Source organism: Scardinius erythrophthalmus, assembly GCF_964197995.2.
Source record: "Scardinius erythrophthalmus genome assembly, chromosome: 13".
NCBI classification, from domain to species: domain Eukaryota; kingdom Metazoa; phylum Chordata; class Actinopteri; order Cypriniformes; family Leuciscidae; genus Scardinius; species Scardinius erythrophthalmus.
This window is the reverse complement of record NC_138233.1, coordinates 17,380,411-17,400,720: the sequence shown is the minus strand read 5'-3', so window position 1 is coordinate 17,400,720 and position 20,310 is coordinate 17,380,411. Positions and strand designations below refer to the sequence as shown.

General features: G+C 36.7%; 1 protein-coding gene across 2 annotated transcripts in view; it reads right to left on the bottom strand.

Moving 5' to 3' along the window:
- Positions 1-18,109, bottom strand: part of rnf130 (ring finger protein 130) — a 44,241-nt gene extending 26,132 nt beyond the window's left edge. The window contains exons 1-3 of one of the 2 annotated variants that reach the window (XM_081383259.1): positions 17,960-18,109; positions 17,213-17,630; positions 3,054-3,248 (exon numbers count right to left, since the gene is read on the bottom strand). In XM_081383259.1, coding sequence (XP_081239385.1) covers positions 3,054-3,248; positions 17,213-17,486 — 469 coding nt within the window. In that variant the 5' untranslated portion in view covers positions 17,487-17,630; positions 17,960-18,109. The remainder of the gene's footprint in view (positions 1-3,053; positions 3,249-17,212; positions 17,631-17,959) is intronic. The other variant, XM_081383260.1, reaches the window with a different exon arrangement.
- Positions 18,110-20,310: the final 2,201 nt, after the last annotated feature.

The following is a 20,310-nucleotide window of genomic DNA, read 5'->3' as shown; positions in this document are numbered from 1 at the left end:
TTAGTGGAATGTAATGGGCACTGAAATTCCTGTGTCAGCTATTGCTTTCACCAAAATGCTCTTTTTTAAAAAAAAAATGCATTATTGCTGAGCACAGCAACATTTTCCCCCAGACTGTCTGCTGTCCACTGCACAAAACTTTTGTGTGAGTGACAGCTACACACACACACACACACACACACACACACACACACACACACACACACACACACACACACACACACACACACACACACAGAGAGAGAGTTTTAATGAGTTACTTTGACTTGTTTCATTTCACAGTTATCTTTACTGTGCAAATTTTGGAGCTGCAGAATAAAGCTGCAGAATAAAACACACAAATACATAAGCAGAGTACACACTTAGCCTCTCTTTCTCTCTCCCATTTAGTCCTTGGACAATGATTTTTCCAGATAATGTATTTCACTGCATTTAAATATGCTGCAAGCATTACAAAGACCTTAATCCAGGGGTCTCCAACCTTTTTTCATTTGAGAGCTACTTTTTAAAAATGAAAGTGGCCAAGAGCTACTCATGTAATACAATACTTAAATATCTTAAATAATGTCTCATAACTCTCATATTAAAAACTATCCACACTGTTTTAGACCTAAAATAGTTTTTGTAGGCCTATATATGTCACCCTTAAATGTCAGAGAAAAGAACAGAATCAGAGATTAAAAAAAATTATAGGAAATTGTACTTTGCATATTATACTGTAAAAACACATAATTATAGTTGATTTTATAGTGCATGATAACTAGAGATGAAATGGCATGAAATTTTAATTTCATGATTATAGTAACCAAAATGATCACGGTTATCACAGAAATCCTGTTCAAAAAGTAGCCTAATACTACACAATAAAATCAATTCACCCAGTTTTATGTCGAAAACCAGCAAATGACAAATAAACTTAGCATCAATATGCACTTTTTGTTTACATAAACATTAAAATATAACATTGAAAATTATGGCCAGATTTTAAAGGAGTGTCTTGCAACATGTTATCTACTAACATGTAACGTTACAAGTTCAAATAAAGTTTTGACAAAAAAGTTTTTATAAAAAGATAAACCTCGCATATTTCAGCCTTTAAATCAGTTATATAAAAAGAATGAGTCAAAAAAGATAAATTACTGACATTTACAATGCACAATTTATAATGCTTATCTTTTATTATTAACATAGGATTATTAAAGCTCCAATAATGTAGGAATTTTGTAATAAAATTTCCAAAAATAACTTGCACAGTGTGATATATTTCCTCCAGTTGTGTACTTACAATATCTCAAAAGTCTCCAAAGATTTTTTATTTCAGAGAAATTCCGATTTTAAATAACTGGCCGTCCCGGAAAAGAAATGTCGCGCCTCAGTGACGCAATATCCCTTTTTTCCGGTGTGGACCATGTGATAGGATATTCCACCACACCGGATTTTTTTTTTTTTTTTACAACAACTTTATTGAGATTTTTTTTCTTATCACAATAAACAATAAAGATGTCTGACAAAGAATAAAAAAAGAATAAAATAAAAAATATGACCCACCACACCGTAATATCGCATGGTCAAATGCGGAAGTGGTGGTTAAAGCGTTATAGCCATAGACTGTATGGTTATAGCTGTTATGGATCACGAACTCTTTGGCGAGTATTGCAGTGCCAACAAAACGAAAGCGTCCATATTCGGATACACTCAGACTGTGTGACAAACGGAGGAATAAAACCCAGATAAATATCGGCAGGCGTTTTCGAGATGGAGAGAGCTGCGCGTCAATCTTGGACTTGACCGAGACTCTGGTCTCGCGAGTGTATTGATAGACAGGTAAGACATGCAACTGTCAATAATAGCACTTATAAACAAAGTTATATTGCTCTTTGTAATTTGGTAAGGCTTTTTATCACGTGTGGTGACCGAGCTTATGGCAGTACAATTAAATACAATCGGATATGATGTTAAAAAAATATATTTAGTCATTACTTGCAAATGTTCGTTCAAATTTACTTTTAGATATTGGTTTGAACACGTTAAACAACACGGCATTAACCATAAAAACGTAAAACTGCACAACATTAACCAAACAAATCATTTGACAAATAGATGTTGTAACGGGATAATATAGCATAACATTACACGCTCCTTGCAGTTCATTAATTATGATGAAATAAAATAATACGATCAGACATACAGGTAATACAAAAACGAATAAATTACCTCATCCGTGATCATGATTCATTAATTCCATGTAGATATATCGCTAGATGGTGAAAACGCATTAAAAACGACATCTCCCGTCGTCACCTCCTTCATAGCGTCATCAAGCTTCGCCTTTGTTATTGTTGAAACTGCGCCCTCTTGTGGTCAAATACCAAAGTCGCATACTGGAGCTTTAATAGTAAAATTTGTTCCGATTTTCCCGTGGCGTCTGTCATTGCTATGCAACCATGCACTGCGCTCTCCACAACGACAAATAAGTTTTAATGGATTTCCACCACCGAAAAACACTTGCTGTAACTCTGCTACAAGGTTTATTTACGGAGAAGAAAAAAGCACCCGTAGTTTGGGTGCACCCCCATCCTTCATGTTGACTCGCTGCAAAATGAGCGCGTCGCTTCAATTATTTGAAATAACGAACTTGAGCGCGCAAAAGACGCGATATGTGAACGGCCCTTGGCGAGCAACCTTTAATCAGGCCACGAGCTACTGGTAGCTCGCGAGCGACGTGTTGGAGACCCCTGCCTTAATCTAACTAGTCAGAAGCGTCTGTAAATCCACCATGCCCTGTCAAGAAATAACAATTACCACTTTCTGTATTTCTAACTGAGAAAAAAAATGCAGGCAAATATAAACATCCATTTACATATACATTCTGAACAATGTCTGCATGTTAATCAGCATGTAGTGTAAAAATTATTATAACAGAAAGAAGCTTTGAGTTCTGTCAGAAAAAAACAGTTGAGTCAGCTGACTGAAGAAGTGGCAGATGTCTGCCTAACATCTAAGTAACATGGCTGTGTTTGTCTTAATGAGAATACATCGATTATGGAGCTCACCTTCATGAGCCATCGTGACGGTGTCCTCTTTGGTGCTGTTATTGTAGATAATGACGGCCGAGGCATTGAAAGCAGCTGCCTTAAGGATCTTCTCCTTGAAGGTGCACTTCCCTCTCTGCATAATGGCCACCCAGTGTGTGGTCTTCGGAGGCACTACAAACCGGGTGTGCGGACAGCAGCCTTGCAAATCCACCGCTAAAAAGAAATTAAGAAAGTTAGAGTCTTGATTACTGTCTTCATTTAAACTTTGTACAGTACACATGCTCCAGCAAAAGTTAGGCTATTGTTTCATGTTTGTCATTTTTCTAAACTAAAAGTGAATAAATAATTTTATTCAGCAAACACTGATTATTATCAAAATTGACAGAAAAAGACATGTATAATGTTACATAACATTTATATTTCATATACAGTGGTGGTCAGAATTAATGGCACCCCTGGTAAATATGATCAAAAATGGCTGTCAAAAATAAATCTGCATTGTTTATCCTTTTGATTTTTCATTCAAAAAAATTCACAAAAATCGAACCTGAAGTAAAAGAATTGAAAATGGGGGGTGAATCACATTATAAAATAAATGCTTTTCTCCAAAACACGCTGGCCATAATTATTGGCTCCCTGTTATTAAAAACTTTTTGCAACCTCCTTTAGCCAAGATAACAGATCTGAGTTTTCTTCTATAATGCTTGATGAGTTTGGAGAACACCTGACAAGAGACCAGAGACCATTCCTCCATACAGAATCTCTCCAGATCCTTCAGATTCACAAGTTCATGTTGGTGCTTCTTCTGTTAGTTCACCCCACTCATTTTCTATAGGGTTCAGTTTAGGGAACTGGGACGGTCATGGCAGAAGCTTCATTTTGTGCTCAATTACCCATTTTTGTGTTGATTTTGATGTTTGTTTTGGACCGCTGTCCTGATAGAAGATCCAACCACAGCCCATTATAAGATTTCTAGCAGAGGCAGATGATTTTTTATCTGTTGGTATTTGCTAGAATCCATAATACCATGCATCTGAACAAGATGTCCAGGACCTCCAGCAAAAAAATAGGCCCACAACATACAAGATCCAGCAGTATATTTAACCGTAGGCATGATTCAGACTTTTTATCCCTGTTTGACACATCTGGTGGGTTTGCTGCCAAAAAGCCCTTTTTTTGTTTCATCTGACCATAGAATCCGGTCGCTTTTGAAGTTCCAGTTATGTCTGACAACTGAATATGCTGGAATTTAAAAAAAATCATACCAACCTAAAACTTTTGATGTGTTGTGTAACACAACATCTAAACAAACAAATACAGGCTATGCCCTTGTACTCATTTACAAATGAATACATGACACATAATATACCAATAATATCTGACTTGCAAAAACTCCTAAAGGAATGTAAAGAAATCAACATTTTAAATCCTAAAGATATCAACAAAGAATCAACTACAAATCAAATTGGATGAACTGAAATGTCAGTAGGATGTGCTTATTATACGCAGCCTCACTTTGCATTTCTAATGAAACACACTCACCACAGTGACATCTGTGGACTGAAAGCATGCCACCACTGAACTCATTAGTAATGTAATAAGAGTATGCAGGGGCCGCCTGCCAGCCTTCTTATGTGATTGCTCCATTGACACTGGAGGTTATGGAGGGACTCTTATGAGTTGGGCTATGCAAACTAATGCCCTGTCACTTCCAAACACTGACTCATATGTAGAAGCAGCCTGGCCCGCTCTCGAGGAGAGCTGGAACCCCCACAGGGAAGCAGAGCAGGTCACGATAATTGATTGTCTTAAAAGGTAATACGAAGGCTTTTGCTTGTTTCAGCACCAAGCCCACCTCCCCAGCAAAACCCACCATCCTTCCCTCAAGGCATTCTAGCAAGACTTCTGCACTAAACACAAAAAATGCAAGAAGAGAGGTTGTAGAAAGAAAGACAAAGACAAAGAAGATGAAGCAAAATCAAATATTCATCATTCAGCATCAACACTGGTATAATGTTTGTGTTTGGGAGTGTGTGTTTACTGGGTGGAGAAGCAACCAACGAGGAGTCAAGAAGCTAATAATGTTGGTCCACAAACTAATATTGTAGGCCCTATCACCATAAAATTAGCATCAGCATGAATGATTCATGCAACTGACCTATAGCTGAGACACTGAGTAGAGCTGAGATATGAATCCAAACATCACCTGATATTAAATCATAAAAACGGCCTGATAATGCATCATAGATGGACTGAGAGAAAATAACAAATTCTCACAGGTGGAAATGAATTCACAGAGCTTTATTTCAAAAAATAACCGTTAACACAATAAAAAGATAAATATAGACTTTAATTTTGCCATTCCTAATTTCATGACTGCGTTTATCAAAACGTGTTTATTAACTGAAAATGTTTAAATAATTCATGTGATGTAATTGTTGTTAGTACTGAAAGTCCGTTAAGGTCAAGGTTGGTGGTGCATAGTGCATCTTTGACTTTGCAGCGTTATCAGCTCTGAGAGGGCATATTTGGGTTCGTAAGGAAAGCTGGTGAAATCTGGTCTTCTATTTGAACTTTCTAAGGTTATATAATGAGCAACTCCATGACATCCCAAAAACTTAGTGATAAAGCAAGAACACGTGAAACAATCGGGACAGTTTAGTTCAACTTTGACATGGAAATATTCAAACTGTGAATATTGAACTGTGAAGTCCATTTCTCTTCTTGTGAAAAAAAAAAAAACACTTTCCATGGTACAAATTAGGGCATGAACCTCGTTTTGAGACTGGTCAGTGAAAAAGATTTAACCTTTAGAAAATGCTGATCGTCAACCTCAGGAGGTCAAAGAAAAGCATCTTCATTTTATATTCATTTTTATTGAAGTTTGTAATTTTTGCAAGTTGCAACCCTGTTTTGCAACCCCTGGACCAAAATGTTGGATTTGTCTAAATTGAAAACCCTAATTTGCATGATTGTTATTTTCTAACAATAACCATTTAAATAAACATCAAAATACCCAAAATTAAATTGATACAATTGATAAAATGGAGTATCACCCATGGTTAACCGGTTTAACCAATAAATTAGCCTTAATTAAGCAGTCACTGCAGCTAACTTAGGACCAAACAATGGTTTATAGTTACTTATAATTCCCATAAAATAAATAAACTACTTGTTTGAAAATTTTTGCCTTTCAATAACTGTAACAAGGTGGAAAGGTAGAGCTTAATAAAAGCAGTCAATCACATGTTAATAATGTAGGACTCACCAAACTATTACTATTTTTCATATTACATTGTTAATTAATTTTTTTTTTCTACACAAAAAGAATAACAATTAATTATGACATATGATTATTGGATACAGTCGAAAAGATTAAGACCACTGATGTGAGACAGACAAAAATCCTGTTTAAACTGCAATTTGTTTAAAATGACAAAACTCTCCATCTGTCAGAGAACCATGTGAGAAATTCATCAGCGTCAATGCCATACGTTTGGCTGGTCATCATATGGTAATTCAGCAACTCCCACAGAACACAACACACCCAAATACAATCCAATACAGTATTTATATTTTTATCATATCTTTTTCTCCTTTCCATTTTCTTCAAAAGGGAGTCATCTGCAGGAAGGAAAATCTGATGTAATTTGTGACTTATCCTTTAGATTAATTCATGATCTATTTAGGGCAAAAGTGCAGGAATTTGCACACAGATGTAAATGTAATCTTAATAAGATGTCATGCTGAAGAATTTAGATGGATTAAAATCCATGTCATATGTCATCTAAAGCAGTGAGAATTCCTTGTTAAAGTGCTCTTCTCAGTCTTGCTGTACTTAATACATGACTCAGCGTGTTAGATCTCCCAATAGGTTCAGGCTCAACAAGACGCTACCATCTTAGTAAAAGCTGGTAAAATCAAGTTTTGTTTGATCTTTTAGAAAAGAGAAATGAACAATGCAGTTTTCATTTTAAACTAAATCAATGCATCATCATCATCATTTAAATGGACTAAATGCAAAAGACTGCAAAGAAGACAAATGCAAAACAAGAAAACATTCAAATGTATGTTCTCAGATGTTCACTCGGCTCTCTAGTAAATTGGAGAGAATTACAAATGCAGAACATGAGTCAAAAGTTAATACAGTCATCCAAATGCGATCCTGTTATGAAGCTTTCATCGGAAATCACCATGTAGCTGAAAAATAAACCCATGCAGTTTATAATAAAGTGAATATTATTACCGGCATCAGAACACAACACACTCCTAATATTATGATGAAATATTATCAGCCGTTCTGGACATAATAATGTCCAACATTTCCAGAGCCAATAACATTGGTTCAGAGGCTGATCAAGCAATCTGACACCAGGTCATTTCTACCAATCATTAGCTGAAAAGAACAGATTGTCAGCAACATCGGGATCTTGTCCAATAGCTAGGCAGAGCATAATGTTTTTCACAAATTAAATGCAGTGCTGGAGGACATGTGCTTCCTAGAAATCGATGTCTCTATTAATTCTAATCAGACGATGTGGAGCATGAGAGTTGATCAGTGTGAGTTTTAAAATCAAATTGATCCTGTGTATCTGGGGCATGTCTGTCATCACCAAGCAGAGGGGACATATCAGCCTTAATTATTATGGGTGGATATTTATAAAGCTATATTAGATACAATTAAGTCAACAACTCAGCCATAAAATAAAGAGAATAATTATCAAAAATAATTTGATATTTTTGCTATTTTGCTATTTGCTGTGCCCTTGATCTGCAAGGCCTTATCTTTAAGAATAAAATTAACATGAAGTTATTTGTCATCTAAACCAGGGGTCTTCACCAAAGGGTTTGCCTTTAATTTTTTTTTTCAAATATGAATAAATTAAAATATGAATTGAACAAAAATAAAATATGTCAACTTAGCCTTAACTTAGCTTTAACTAAAGGTCAAAGTTTCATTATTTCACTGCTCCACCAACAATAAACTGTACTAAGCAAAAATAAAATGTAATGTACAGGTATACAACTCTGTACGGCACTAATATCAAAAACGATTAAATATGTGAATTAATAGCTAGATATAATTTGTAAAACTGGAATATTGTACATAACATCGACGTTTATTTCCTGTAAAAGCTGTATAATTCACCTTTGCCAGAATGATATTAAAAGACTCTGAAAATTGATACTTATAATCTACAAGTCGCAACAACAAAGAAAATAGTTTCAAACATAAAATAAAATGCAAGTATATGCAGAACACATCTGCCTTCTTTTCAAGACTACACTCATTTGTATCTTTGTTTTTGCACCTCTAACATTCTCGGCACAACCACGACAGGCATGTGCAAGCTTAGGAATGCTAGATACCATCAGCAGAAGCAACAAAATCCTTCCATCAGACCACCTGCACTACAACCAGATAAACGTCACAAATAAGCCATATCTCAGTGAGGTATCTCTCATCTCTCCCTGTGGGAGTAAGAGAGATGCGACTTGGTTTGTGCAAACCTGAACAGCTGGCAAACGGTTCGTGTGCTGGATCTGAAACTGAGTGTGATATTTGCATCACACTAAGAACATTTTTTCAGGTTAATCAACAACGAGTACTTTTAATCACTTCAACATTACATAAAGCACACTTCAAATTCCAGGAAAAGCTTTCAGACAGACGCAGAGTCATTCATCCACAGCAGAACTCCACAGTAGAAAGCGCTGTTAAGACTGATATCTAGGTCAATTCTGACAGAAGTGCACATGACAAAGTCACATCAAATCTACTGTATTTTGTTCTGGCTATCTAAGTGCTAAGAGGTAAAGACATGCTAGAGAGAGGGAGAAAAAAAAGGGAAGATAGGCTACTTCTTTAAATTCTTAATATATTAAACACAATCTCTAAAGAGAGAAATCACATTAGATAGAATATCACAATGAAGCAAACAAGGGGTGAAAACAAAATTGCCAATTAGGACATATTATATTATTAGGGCTGTGTTGAAACATACATTTCTCAATTTGAATTGACGCTCATTTTGATAAACCAATATCGATTCTTAAATCCCAAGAATCAATCTTTTAGCCTTTAGCTTTCATTTGATGATGCGTGAATAAAATTTCAAAACTGCACAATTTTAACATTTTAAATGCATAAACTGAAAGGCTTCCCTGTATAGTTTACAGCATTATTGAGAGATGTTTTTTCCTTGAGAGAAATTGACATGTTCTGTACCAAATCGAATCGCAAGCTTGTGAATCGAAATGGAATCAAATCATGAAATTTGTGTCAATGCTATATATTATAAATACTCTATTATAAATCTATAATAATTTTTTTTGTTACAAAAAAAACATTTTCTTCTAAATATTGTTTCAATTATTAAAGCCAGCTCCATAATATGTTTGTCTCACTCTAAACGCACAGACAGACAGACATACATAGCCTAGCCTAAGTGCTGCTTTGTGAATGATGAGCTATAACACCCAAAGGACAAAAACAAGGAAGTAAAATATGCGCAACCTGTGCCTTCTCCAAGAGTCTTTCTTGCAAAAGCAAATAACCTGTGATTCAGAGCTGAAATTGGGTGAAAATGTTTCAAGTTCAGCACAGCCAATCACTAACATCATTGAGGCATTCAAGGGATGATTCAAAGTGCTTCTTTAAAAAACACAATCTAAAATGCTATTTCAGAGTTCAGACATTTTCAGAAGAGGCACAAAACCCATTAAGTATTTGTGTGAATATAAACCAAGTTTACAGTAAATCTTTACAAACTACATTCAGACACGAGACTAATTTGATTCTCAGCAGCCCGTCTCCTAACATCGTGTTTATCTCAAATAAGAATACATTACAAACTCACATGCACCCACACAGAGGAAAATCATGGGTATTAAAAAAAACAGGCAGGCAATTTGCTTCCTTAACCCTAGTGACCATCTCCAACCTCACTTCATATGACAACAATACCACTGCAATCAATGTCCCAACATTACTCCAGCTCACATTTCCTGCCTGGATCAATTAGAAGCATATGGCACATGGTTCCTGTCTGTTCTTTCATCTGTTTCTTTTTACAAATGGATTTTCCTGTTCTTCCTTGGGTAGTAGCAAATCAATCGACTGTTTACACATCACATGATACTTAAGGAACATCTCATAAGTAACCTGCAAGTGTTAACTTACAGAGCTATTTCTACCAGATTGAACCCATAAAAACATGACTTTGTGACCAGTTACTTTAGGGGTTTAAAATTTTAGGTTACCATTTTTTCATGCACTTACATTTGGCTTTAAGTAGAACAGCAGGGAATAAATTAAAAAAAATTGACAACACATGCTGAAACACTTCAATCAAATCTTATAATTGTATGAAAATTGCAGCATTAATATTTGTATTAATATCCAATATCTGTGACTGGTAGATTACACTCCTATTACAGCCTCTTCAACATGAAAAAAAAATACATTAAAAAGGTAAAATAAAAACCATATGAGAATGAAACAAGTACAGAAAGTAGCTAACTATTTAAACAAAATATTTAAATTGACTCAACTTAATCAATTAGACTTGATAAAGATGGACCATTGAGTTACTTACCCATTGGCCACCTTGTCATGTGCAGGACCAGGAGTGAATCTAATTAGCCCTTATGTTAGGGTCATTTGTTACCATTTGGTCTTGTTCAAGCGTCATAAATTGCTTCCCACTTGGAATCATGCTACAGGATGTTTATCACTACAAATATTCATCACCTCCCACTGGCCACAGTCTTGATTGAGGCTGCTATCTTTTTGGCTTGATGGTTAATGTCTGATTGGGGGCTTTGCTGGACTGACATTTATTGGATGCCAAGTTACCTCTGCATATTGGCAGGTGATTTTCTGTCTCACTACCCATTAGCTGAGTGTGGTTTGTTTTGTTGCCAGACCCCTAATGATGGCAGCAGCCGGTGGAGAAACTGAGAGAATGGAGTGAAAGATCCACAAAACCCTGCACACCTTCTGTCTTTTTCTCATTTTCTCCCTTACTATAGGAAGACCTAAAAGCAAGAGAATCTTTTTGTGCTCACCACCTTGTTTAGACTGACGAGCCACTGGTAAGCTCTCTGAGAAGCAGGAGGAGAGATAAACAGAGGTCAGGCGAATACACTGAGGTCTCCTGAGGAAATATAATCTTGAAGCAGTCAAACAGGAAGCAATGAGCTGCTTGTTTTTTCTGTGTGAGACAGGCTCACTGAGGCATTAAGTGACTTAGTAGATTTTCAAAGGCAAATATACTGCACATTCTTAAATGTAGGGCTAGTATTGTTTTTAATTGCAGCATGAACAAATTGGAACAATCACATTTATAGCAGTTTGTATATAAATATTAAACATGCATGAATCATGATGTGCACATTTTCAAGAGTAATTGTGGTCATTCTGCTCAACCAATGACAAGATAGTGACAGAAAAGAAAAGAAAAATGCAATTAAAAGTAAAAAATGACTTTAAAAAAAACAAAGGTGCAAATATACATTGGAGTATGCTTGATGTAACATGAGTGCCAGTCAGATGGTGCGTGTGCACATGCACACAGCCTCACTCAAACGTCACAGCATTAGACTGTCAAACTCATTTGAAGAGCTCACCGTTATACCGGAGTATACCGGAGTTAGTTTATGCTGCAATAACGGTAATGAGACATCTTCTCACGAATGCTCTACTGATTTGGGACTCTTACACAAATACATACAAATTTAATGTCAGCATGACCCAGAAAATTGGACTTTTCTTCCCTATTGTGATGTATATTAGAATGAAACGAAAAAGTAGGGCGAGACTTTATTCATGGTCAGTTTAATCAGTGTTATTTAACATTGCTGCCACTCCAAAAGACTAGGCTATGTGACAAGCTTTAAATCCATACCCACCACCCTTCCTCTTTAAATGTATGCAGCTGAGAGCAGTAACATCCCAAACATTCCTTTCTTTGAGAGAATATTCTTGGTCAGCTGATCTGTAGTACTGAACCACTCAGGAATAATTATGCTAGAGTGAAATCACAAATGCAGCCATCCTCAGAGAGAGACAGAGAGAGAGAGAGAGAGAGAGAGAGAGAGAGAGAGAGAGAGAGAGAGAGAGAGAGAGAGAGAGAGAGAGAGAGAGAGAGAGAGAGAGAGAGAGAGAGAGAGAGAGAGAGAGAGAGAGAGAGAGAGAGAGAGAGAGAGAGAGAGAGAGAGAGAGAGAGAGAGAGAGAGAGAGAGAGAGAGAGAGAGAGAGAGAGAGAGAGAGAGAGAGAGAGAGAGAGAGAGAGAGAGAGAGAGAGAGAGAGAGAGAGAGAGAGAGAGAGAGAGAGAGAGAGAGAGAGAGAGAGAGAGAGAGAGAGAGAGAGAGAGAGAGAGAGAGAGAGAGAGAGAGAGAGAGAGAGAGAGAGAGAGAGAGAGAGAGAGAGAGAGAGAGAATCCTGACTATAGATGTCAGTTTCCAAAAATTCCCATAATCGATCGTTTAAATTAATCTTAACCTCTTAAACCCGAAAGCGGGGGCGCTACTACTGCATGTTATCACGTTACTTTACAGCCACTTGCTTAAACAACTCAAAATAGGTGTCGTTTCAGCTTAGAAGCTTAGCTTTACAGTGAATATGACCATCACTTAACAAGTCCTCTTAACTTTGCTGAAATATTAGGGGTGGTTTTGTTTTTTGTTTTTGTTTTAGAACGTTGTGTCATGCGCGAGAAGCTGCAAAGACGTGAGACGTGAGTGCAACGGTATTGCACGTCCATCTAGTAGCGCAGTGGAATGGAAAAACGCGTTCTGTGTGAACGGCCCCTAGAAGTGCTCTATTTTCATAGCATAAAAAAGTAACTGCTTTACGTGAAAATGCGATCTGTAAAATCATCATACAGATAGACTTGTGTCATATATCGTTGAAAAGGTCTCAACTAGCAGAATACAACAAGCATGTTTGTTTCAGTTAGAGACTAAACTACACCAAGTATTTGTATGAAAAAGCACTGCTGATGGACATGTAAAACGTATAGCCTACCACCCATTATGCTTTTGCACAACCTTTTTATTTGTAACTTTGTGAAACATTAGTAAACCATAGTCGGCGGTCTCAAATGAGCCCAAACACAACATAAGAATGCGTAGATATGACATGCTGTTTGGCTAAATCTTTGAGGTCCAGCGGGGTTTTGCGGAAGGGGCGGGACTTACCAGCTCTATAGGACTTCTGGGATCCAATCGTGTTACAATCGGACACTGTTTACTTATACAGCTGGAGTGCACTTGGATTGATTTGATTGCTCAGGTTAACGTCTTGATTTACAGTGCGTCATAGAATAGCAGCGGACAGCTGAAACAGCGCTGGAAGATCAGCACTTATCAACCACGATCTTCTGTATTGTTCCGAATACAAGACAACCCTGATTATAAGAAGATTTCTTGGCTGCTTAATGAGAGTTGTTGGATGACTCCACCGCGTTTACCAGTCCTGGGGGGCACACTCGTTTTAAACATATGTGGCGCTCCCTGTTGTGGCGGGTGTATTATTGACATGTAAAAGTCTAGACCCATATAAGACGACCCAATTTTTTCAGATGTATTTAAAAAAAAAAAAAAAAAAACACTGTCTTATATTCGGAACAATAAGGTACTTGACTACTTGTTTATTCTATGTACTTTTATTGTGGCGTTTACACATGCAAGTACTACATGTTCATTAAAATGTTTGGAGGGTTTTTTGGATTCTTCCCTTGATAAATTATCTTGAAGACATTATACATTTAGAATATGTAACCACAGCACGCTGTACTGCTGAACGCTTTCTGCGCATAAGCCACACACACCTCAACACTAAAGCAGCCTTTCCACTGCACACGACAAACGACAGCCGTTGGACCGGAAGTCATTCATTTCCAATGGAGAGTAGTACGGGAGCTGTGTGGAGTTCCGATCATATGCATATATGCGGAAATTTCGGATGTGTTGAAATATTTGAACTTCAGCAGCTAGACTGTATGCGACCAGCCGACCAGATGTGATGTATTCTAATCAAAACTATGAGTGCGAAGCTAGAATTACAAATATTTTAACACTTTAAAGGAGAACTCGGCAACTCTAGCAAACTCTAGTCACTTCTTCGCTGATTTTTCCTTTTGTTGTCGCATGTTTTCCCCACGAGCTCCCCCTACAGCTGTGGGGGGGTGTATATTTCACAACACGGCCTCCTCCCCCTCTCTACCGCTGCTCATGTGCGTTTGTTTTGATCGGAGCAAGCCAACTGTATCGTGTGGAGCTATGTCTACCAAGGTGGGTAATCTGGTAATACATCATACACGCGTGTGTGTTTATGTCGAATTGCCGTAAAGCAGTTCGTGTTTCGCGCTCGTTCTCGTTTCTCACGAGACTTCTATCTTGCCGGGACGGTAGTCCCCAAGTTGCAAGGTTGGTTTTCTGCCTGGGAACGCTGGGGGGAGCGGGGAAAGTCACCAATATCACCAGAACAAGTTGTTTAACCATCCAAATGAATTCTAGACAGTTTTATTAAGTTAAAATCCTTTAAAGTTATTCTGTAAACACTATTTCTGCAAAATGGCGGATATTAATAATTATGGCAGAAATAGTTACTTAATTATCAAATCAATATTTATGTTGCTGAGCTCTATAAAATCTACTATGTTTTTATTCTAGATGTATTGAGGGTCATTGTTTTGTGTGGATATATTCGTAAATGCATGACATTCATTAAAATCATTCATTTTACCATGGAGAATAAGTTGAGGGTACGGTTGCTTCACGACCAATTTCAAAGTTCCGCACAACTGCCGCTAAGGGGGCGAAACGCGACAATCATATGCGAATGTCGTGTGCAGTGGAAAGGCAGCTTAAGCACTCTAATGATGACCCTGCTTAATCGACCATCAATATGTTTTATCGATTAAATTATGATCGACAATGAGTCGACTGTCATGACAGTGATTAGAGTAACAGAGGAAGTGGGTGTTACTGTTTTATGTCAGTACTCTGCTCTCTTTATACACAATCTTCTACTAAGAATCATTATCTTGCCTCAGATCCAATTGAGATGGCAATAAAAGAAGCAGAACAGCTTGTGGAAGTTTAGCTTTGGATTTACTGTGCAAACTTGATTGAAAATGATAGAATGTCTCCTTTGGCTATTGTCTTTCTTCTCTCACTGCAAACAGGGGAAAGGATGTGCTAATGTCCTTGAGAACATAATTCACAATAAATATAGAGCCTGGTGTCCCTTTTCCAGCTCCTGACTGGATCAGGATTAATGACCTCCACTGGGTTCACTGGAATAATGACCAGCAGGTCAGACAACTGCCTTGGGTAAATTCAACACAGTAGGTTAACTAACAGCATAAAAGCTGAAAATTGGTACAATGAGGGATGGACACGAGACTTAGAAAATTGCCCTGCTGAAGTCATCAAAAACAAGGCTTGAAAACAGAACTTACAATCTGTGATCAGCACTAAAGATCCCTTGACTGCAACGGTTGCCATTGACATAGCCTATTCATCTTCTTTAGTCTTACCACAATGGCTAAACCAAGTCAAAGTGCCCTGCACCTCAATAAGCATTCTAATGGTGCTATAAATATTGATTAATAATTGATTTACAGAGAATCTCAGTCTCAAAGATTTCTGGTGATTTCTGAGCATCCTGTAACCTGAACAAGCACAGTATAAGAGGACAACTGGGTTAGAGAGAGAGAGAGAGAGAGAGAGAGAGAGAGAGAGAGAGAGAGAGAGAGAGAGAGAGAGAGAGAGAGAGAGAGAGAGAGAGAGAGAGAGAGAGAGAGAGAGAGAGAGAGAGAGAGAGAGAGAGAGAGAGAGAGAGAGAGAGAGAGAGAGAGAGAGAGAGAGAGAGAGAGAGAGAGAGAGAGAGAGAGAGAGAGAGAGAGAGAGAGAGAGAGAGAGAGATACATCCGAACACCGGAAGACGACACCACCAGCCAGCCTAAGAATGATTATAGATACTGCACTTCCCTTAAGCCATTCAATACATGCAGGAAGATCTAGCAAAAACTAAATGATTCAGCAAAATTTTGAATAACAAGTGTGAAGGAGATGAATTTACCTAAATTATGTCAGCTGAAAAACAAATGGGAGATTGTTGATAAAGACAATCCAGAGACAGCAGCCATGGCACTGCAAAAAGCAACTTTGGGGTTACAAGTATGCTGCATGATACTGTGTTTAAACAAGTTTGCAAAGCAATTGTGCAACACCGGTTGGCGTCAAAGCAGGGCACCTAACATATGCTCTGAGACACAAGAGCTGCTCATTTAGTGCAGATGAAACAAAGCAAGTCACACTTGTGTCCCTTATCCCTTACGTCACTGAATTTCAGAACAGAGCACACGGCAGTGCAGGGCCTCTTCAGGGGAGGTTATGTATATCGTATGAAGGGTGTACAGTTCTGTTTACAGAGTCATCATTGCAGGAGAATCAGCCAAAACAGGACACCTGAATATTTCAGAGTGCTATACTGCTACATAGGTAGCTGAAAGGGTAACAATCTCAATCACGTGTAGCAAAAAAAAAAAGTATCATAATAAATTAATTTATATTATAATTAATTATTGTATTATAAATTATACTTCACATGATTGTCATTGTCATTTCCTCTACACCGTGTGCACAACAGAGATGTTGAATATTTACTACTTCATATTATATATATATATATATATATATATATATATATATATATATATAGAGTAAAAAAAAAAAATATATATATATATATATATATATATATATATATAGGCTATATAGTAAATATTCAACATCATGTTACTCTGTTGTGCATACTGCACACAGTATAGAGGATATTACATGACAATCATGTGAAGAAGTTGACAAATATCACAGGAAGCTTCTGACCAGCAAGTCCACAATGACTTACAAAATAGTTCTCTTTCATAAAGCATAATTGATTTGAACATATTTGAAAAGGTGACGCATTAAAACAAACCACGAACAATTGCGTACAATATCAAACCAACTTTGCTTTAAGATGCTTCTTCCCAAAAAGGATTATTAATTATGAGACAGTTATTGATGATAACCTTGATAAGTGAAGAGATAGAGCATCTGTTCTGGTGGAATATTTTTGAACACCTGTTTAAAATATCAATGCACATACATACACACTCACCCCCATTAACAGCAGCAGGTGCGACCACGATCCCCTTCGCCTCTGTTTTAGGCGAATTCTGCCCGTACCGCCCGTCATTCTTCGTCACCAAATGTTGAGGATTGCCTTTATGGTCCAAAACGGTGGCGTTGACTGTGGCGCTATAATAATCCTCCTTGTTCACCATAGTTTTGTCGGCACCGATAGACTGCGTACACCTGGGCGAGACGAAGGCAAGGAGGAAGGCGAGAAGGCAGCTGCTGCATGACGCCGGCGCGGCCAATCTCTTCAGCATCTTCGGCAATGTCTTCACCGATCAACGCAACCCGACTCTGCGATTCTTTCAACGGTCAGCGCTCTGTCTCTAGAGCCCTCATGTAAACATACTGTCCTCCTCTCAAGACACAACGTCCATATGGTGAGCCATGCGTGGCTTCCCCTGACAGAAAGAAAGGGTAGATAGATTAGTCGACGGTACTGACTTTGCAATGACAACAAAACGCGTAGATTTAATTAGAGAGGCTTGAGTCCGTATAATAAACACAGTTTGCTTTTATTAAAGGCCGTTAAGTAGCCTCGTCTACAGGCCCTGTAAGTAGTAAATTGGCATTTAACGACTGTTAAAGGGCAACAAATGTGTCTCTTCTGGTACCAGGACTGCTTTGTTCGTGCAACCAGCCCTGACAGGGACAGCTATGAAACAAAAACTCCTTTCCTCACGCGCTGAGATTTTCATTCAGTAAAAAGGGTTATGGCGAGATATCTTACCTGCTCGTTCGCTTCCACCTGTATTATTTTCAGTCAAACTCTCTCTTTGTTGTAATATTTCACAGAGCCGTGGCTCGTTCGGCCATAGGCAGACCAATGTGTTGCTGTTCTGCTTTTTTCCTGGTCGCGAACACTGAGTCGTACGCGTATGCGCATGCGCGAAGCAGCGTGTCTCTCGCACGGTGAGATCAGATCAGTGGGAGGGAAGGACGGGGCCACATCATCACCAACCATCATCTCAAAATGCGTATGCTGGGCCTTAATCACTCATTTAATACAAGTGGCAGCATTCGAGGCCGTACTTTTTTTAATTTTACAGGTCAAGAGTTTACAAAGAGTTATGTATTTTATGTTTTGTACATTTTTTACATTGCATGACCAGAGCTGTTTTATTTCAGTTTGCTCATCTGAAAGATGCTGTCTATGTAAGCAAGTAAGCAAGGATGAATGTAAAGCATAATAGGCTACATTACCGATGATGTAATAATACAGAGGCAACTTCCATATTTGATAGCATCATAAAAAGATATAGCCTACTGTTAATGTATTGTTAAAGATGAATGATTCTCTTGTACATAAATTGACATGACTACATAAACATCTCAGCGGCTACTCTTGTGAAAACCCAGAGCACAATTTTAAATAAGTAACGTAACACTTTACAATAAGGTCTCATTTGATAACAAGTTAATTGTTATCAAAAAAAAGTTAATAGTTAATTGTTAAAAGAATCCTTATTGAAAAATGTTGCCTATAAGTAACATGTTATATATTATACATGTATATATATATATATATGAAGAGTTCAGATGCAAAAGCCTCTAAGTGCCATCTGAAATTTTATTCTATCAAGCTTGTATATTTAAGTTCAGTAATTTCACTTAAATGGCAATGAAAATTACCTATTAATTGTCATTTAAGTGAAATTACTGAACTTAAATATACGTGCTTGATAAAAATGATCATTCTAGAAGAAAATTTCAGATGGCACTTAGAGGCTTTTGCATCTGAACTCTTCACAGTACAGGCCAAAAGTTTGGAAACATTACTATTTTTAATGTTTTTTGAAAGAAGTTTCTTCTGCTCATCAAGCCTGCATTTAAAAAAAAAAAAAAAAAAAAACAGAAAAAATGTAATATTGTGCTATATTATTACAATTTAAAATAATTAGTTTTCAATTGATTATACTTTAAATTATCATTTATTTTTTGTGATGCAAAGCTGAATTTTCAGGATCATTACCACTCTTCAGTATCGTGACATCCAGTCTATCACATGATCCTTTAGAAATCATTCTAATATTCTGATTTATTATGAGTGTTGGAAACAGTTCTGCTGCCTAATATATTTGATGAATAAAGGGTTAAAAAGAACTGCATTTATTAAAAAAAAAAAAAAAATTCTAATAATATAAATCTTCTTTACTATCACGTTTGATCAATTTAACACATCCTTGCTGAATAAAAGTATTGATTTATTTCAAAAAAAAGAAAGAAAAAAAATTACTGACCCCAAATTACTGACCAGTAGTGTATATTGCTGTCACAAAAGATTTCTATTTTTAAAACATTTGCTTCTTTTTTCTTTCTTTTTTTTTTTTTTTACTTTTTATTCATCAAAGTATCCTAAAAAAGTATCACAGGCTATGAAAAAATATTAAGCAACAGAACTGTTTCCAACTTTGATAATGAATCATCATATCAGAATGATTTCTAAAGGATCATGTGATAGACTGGAGTAATGATCCTGAAAATCCAGCTTTGCATCACAGAAATAAATAATTTAAAATATAACAAATTGAAAACCAATTATTTTAAATTGTAATAATATATCACAATATTACATTTTTTTTTACTGTATTTTTGATCAAATAAATGCAGGCTTGATGAGCATGAAGAAACTTCTTTCAAAAACATTAAAAATAGTAATGTTTCCAAACTTTTGGCCTGTACTGTATATTCCAATCTTCAGTGTAACATGATTCTTCAGAAATCATTCTAATATGCTGATCTGCTGCAAGAAACATTTCTTATTATTATCAATGTTGAAAAGAGTTATTTACATTTTCATTTCAGGATTCTTTGATGAATAGAAAGTTCAAAAGAACAGCATTTATCTGAAATTGAAATCTTTTGTAACATTAAACACTACCCTTCAAAAGTTTGGGGTCAGTAAGAATTTTTATTTTATTTTTGGGGGGAAATAAATAAAATAAATCAATACTTTTATTCATCAAGGATAAGTTAAATTGATCAAAAGTTACAATAAAGTTACAATTGTTATAAAAAACAAATCTGTGATCTTGACAAACAGCAGAAGATACATGAATCCATCATTATTTTCCTCTTTAT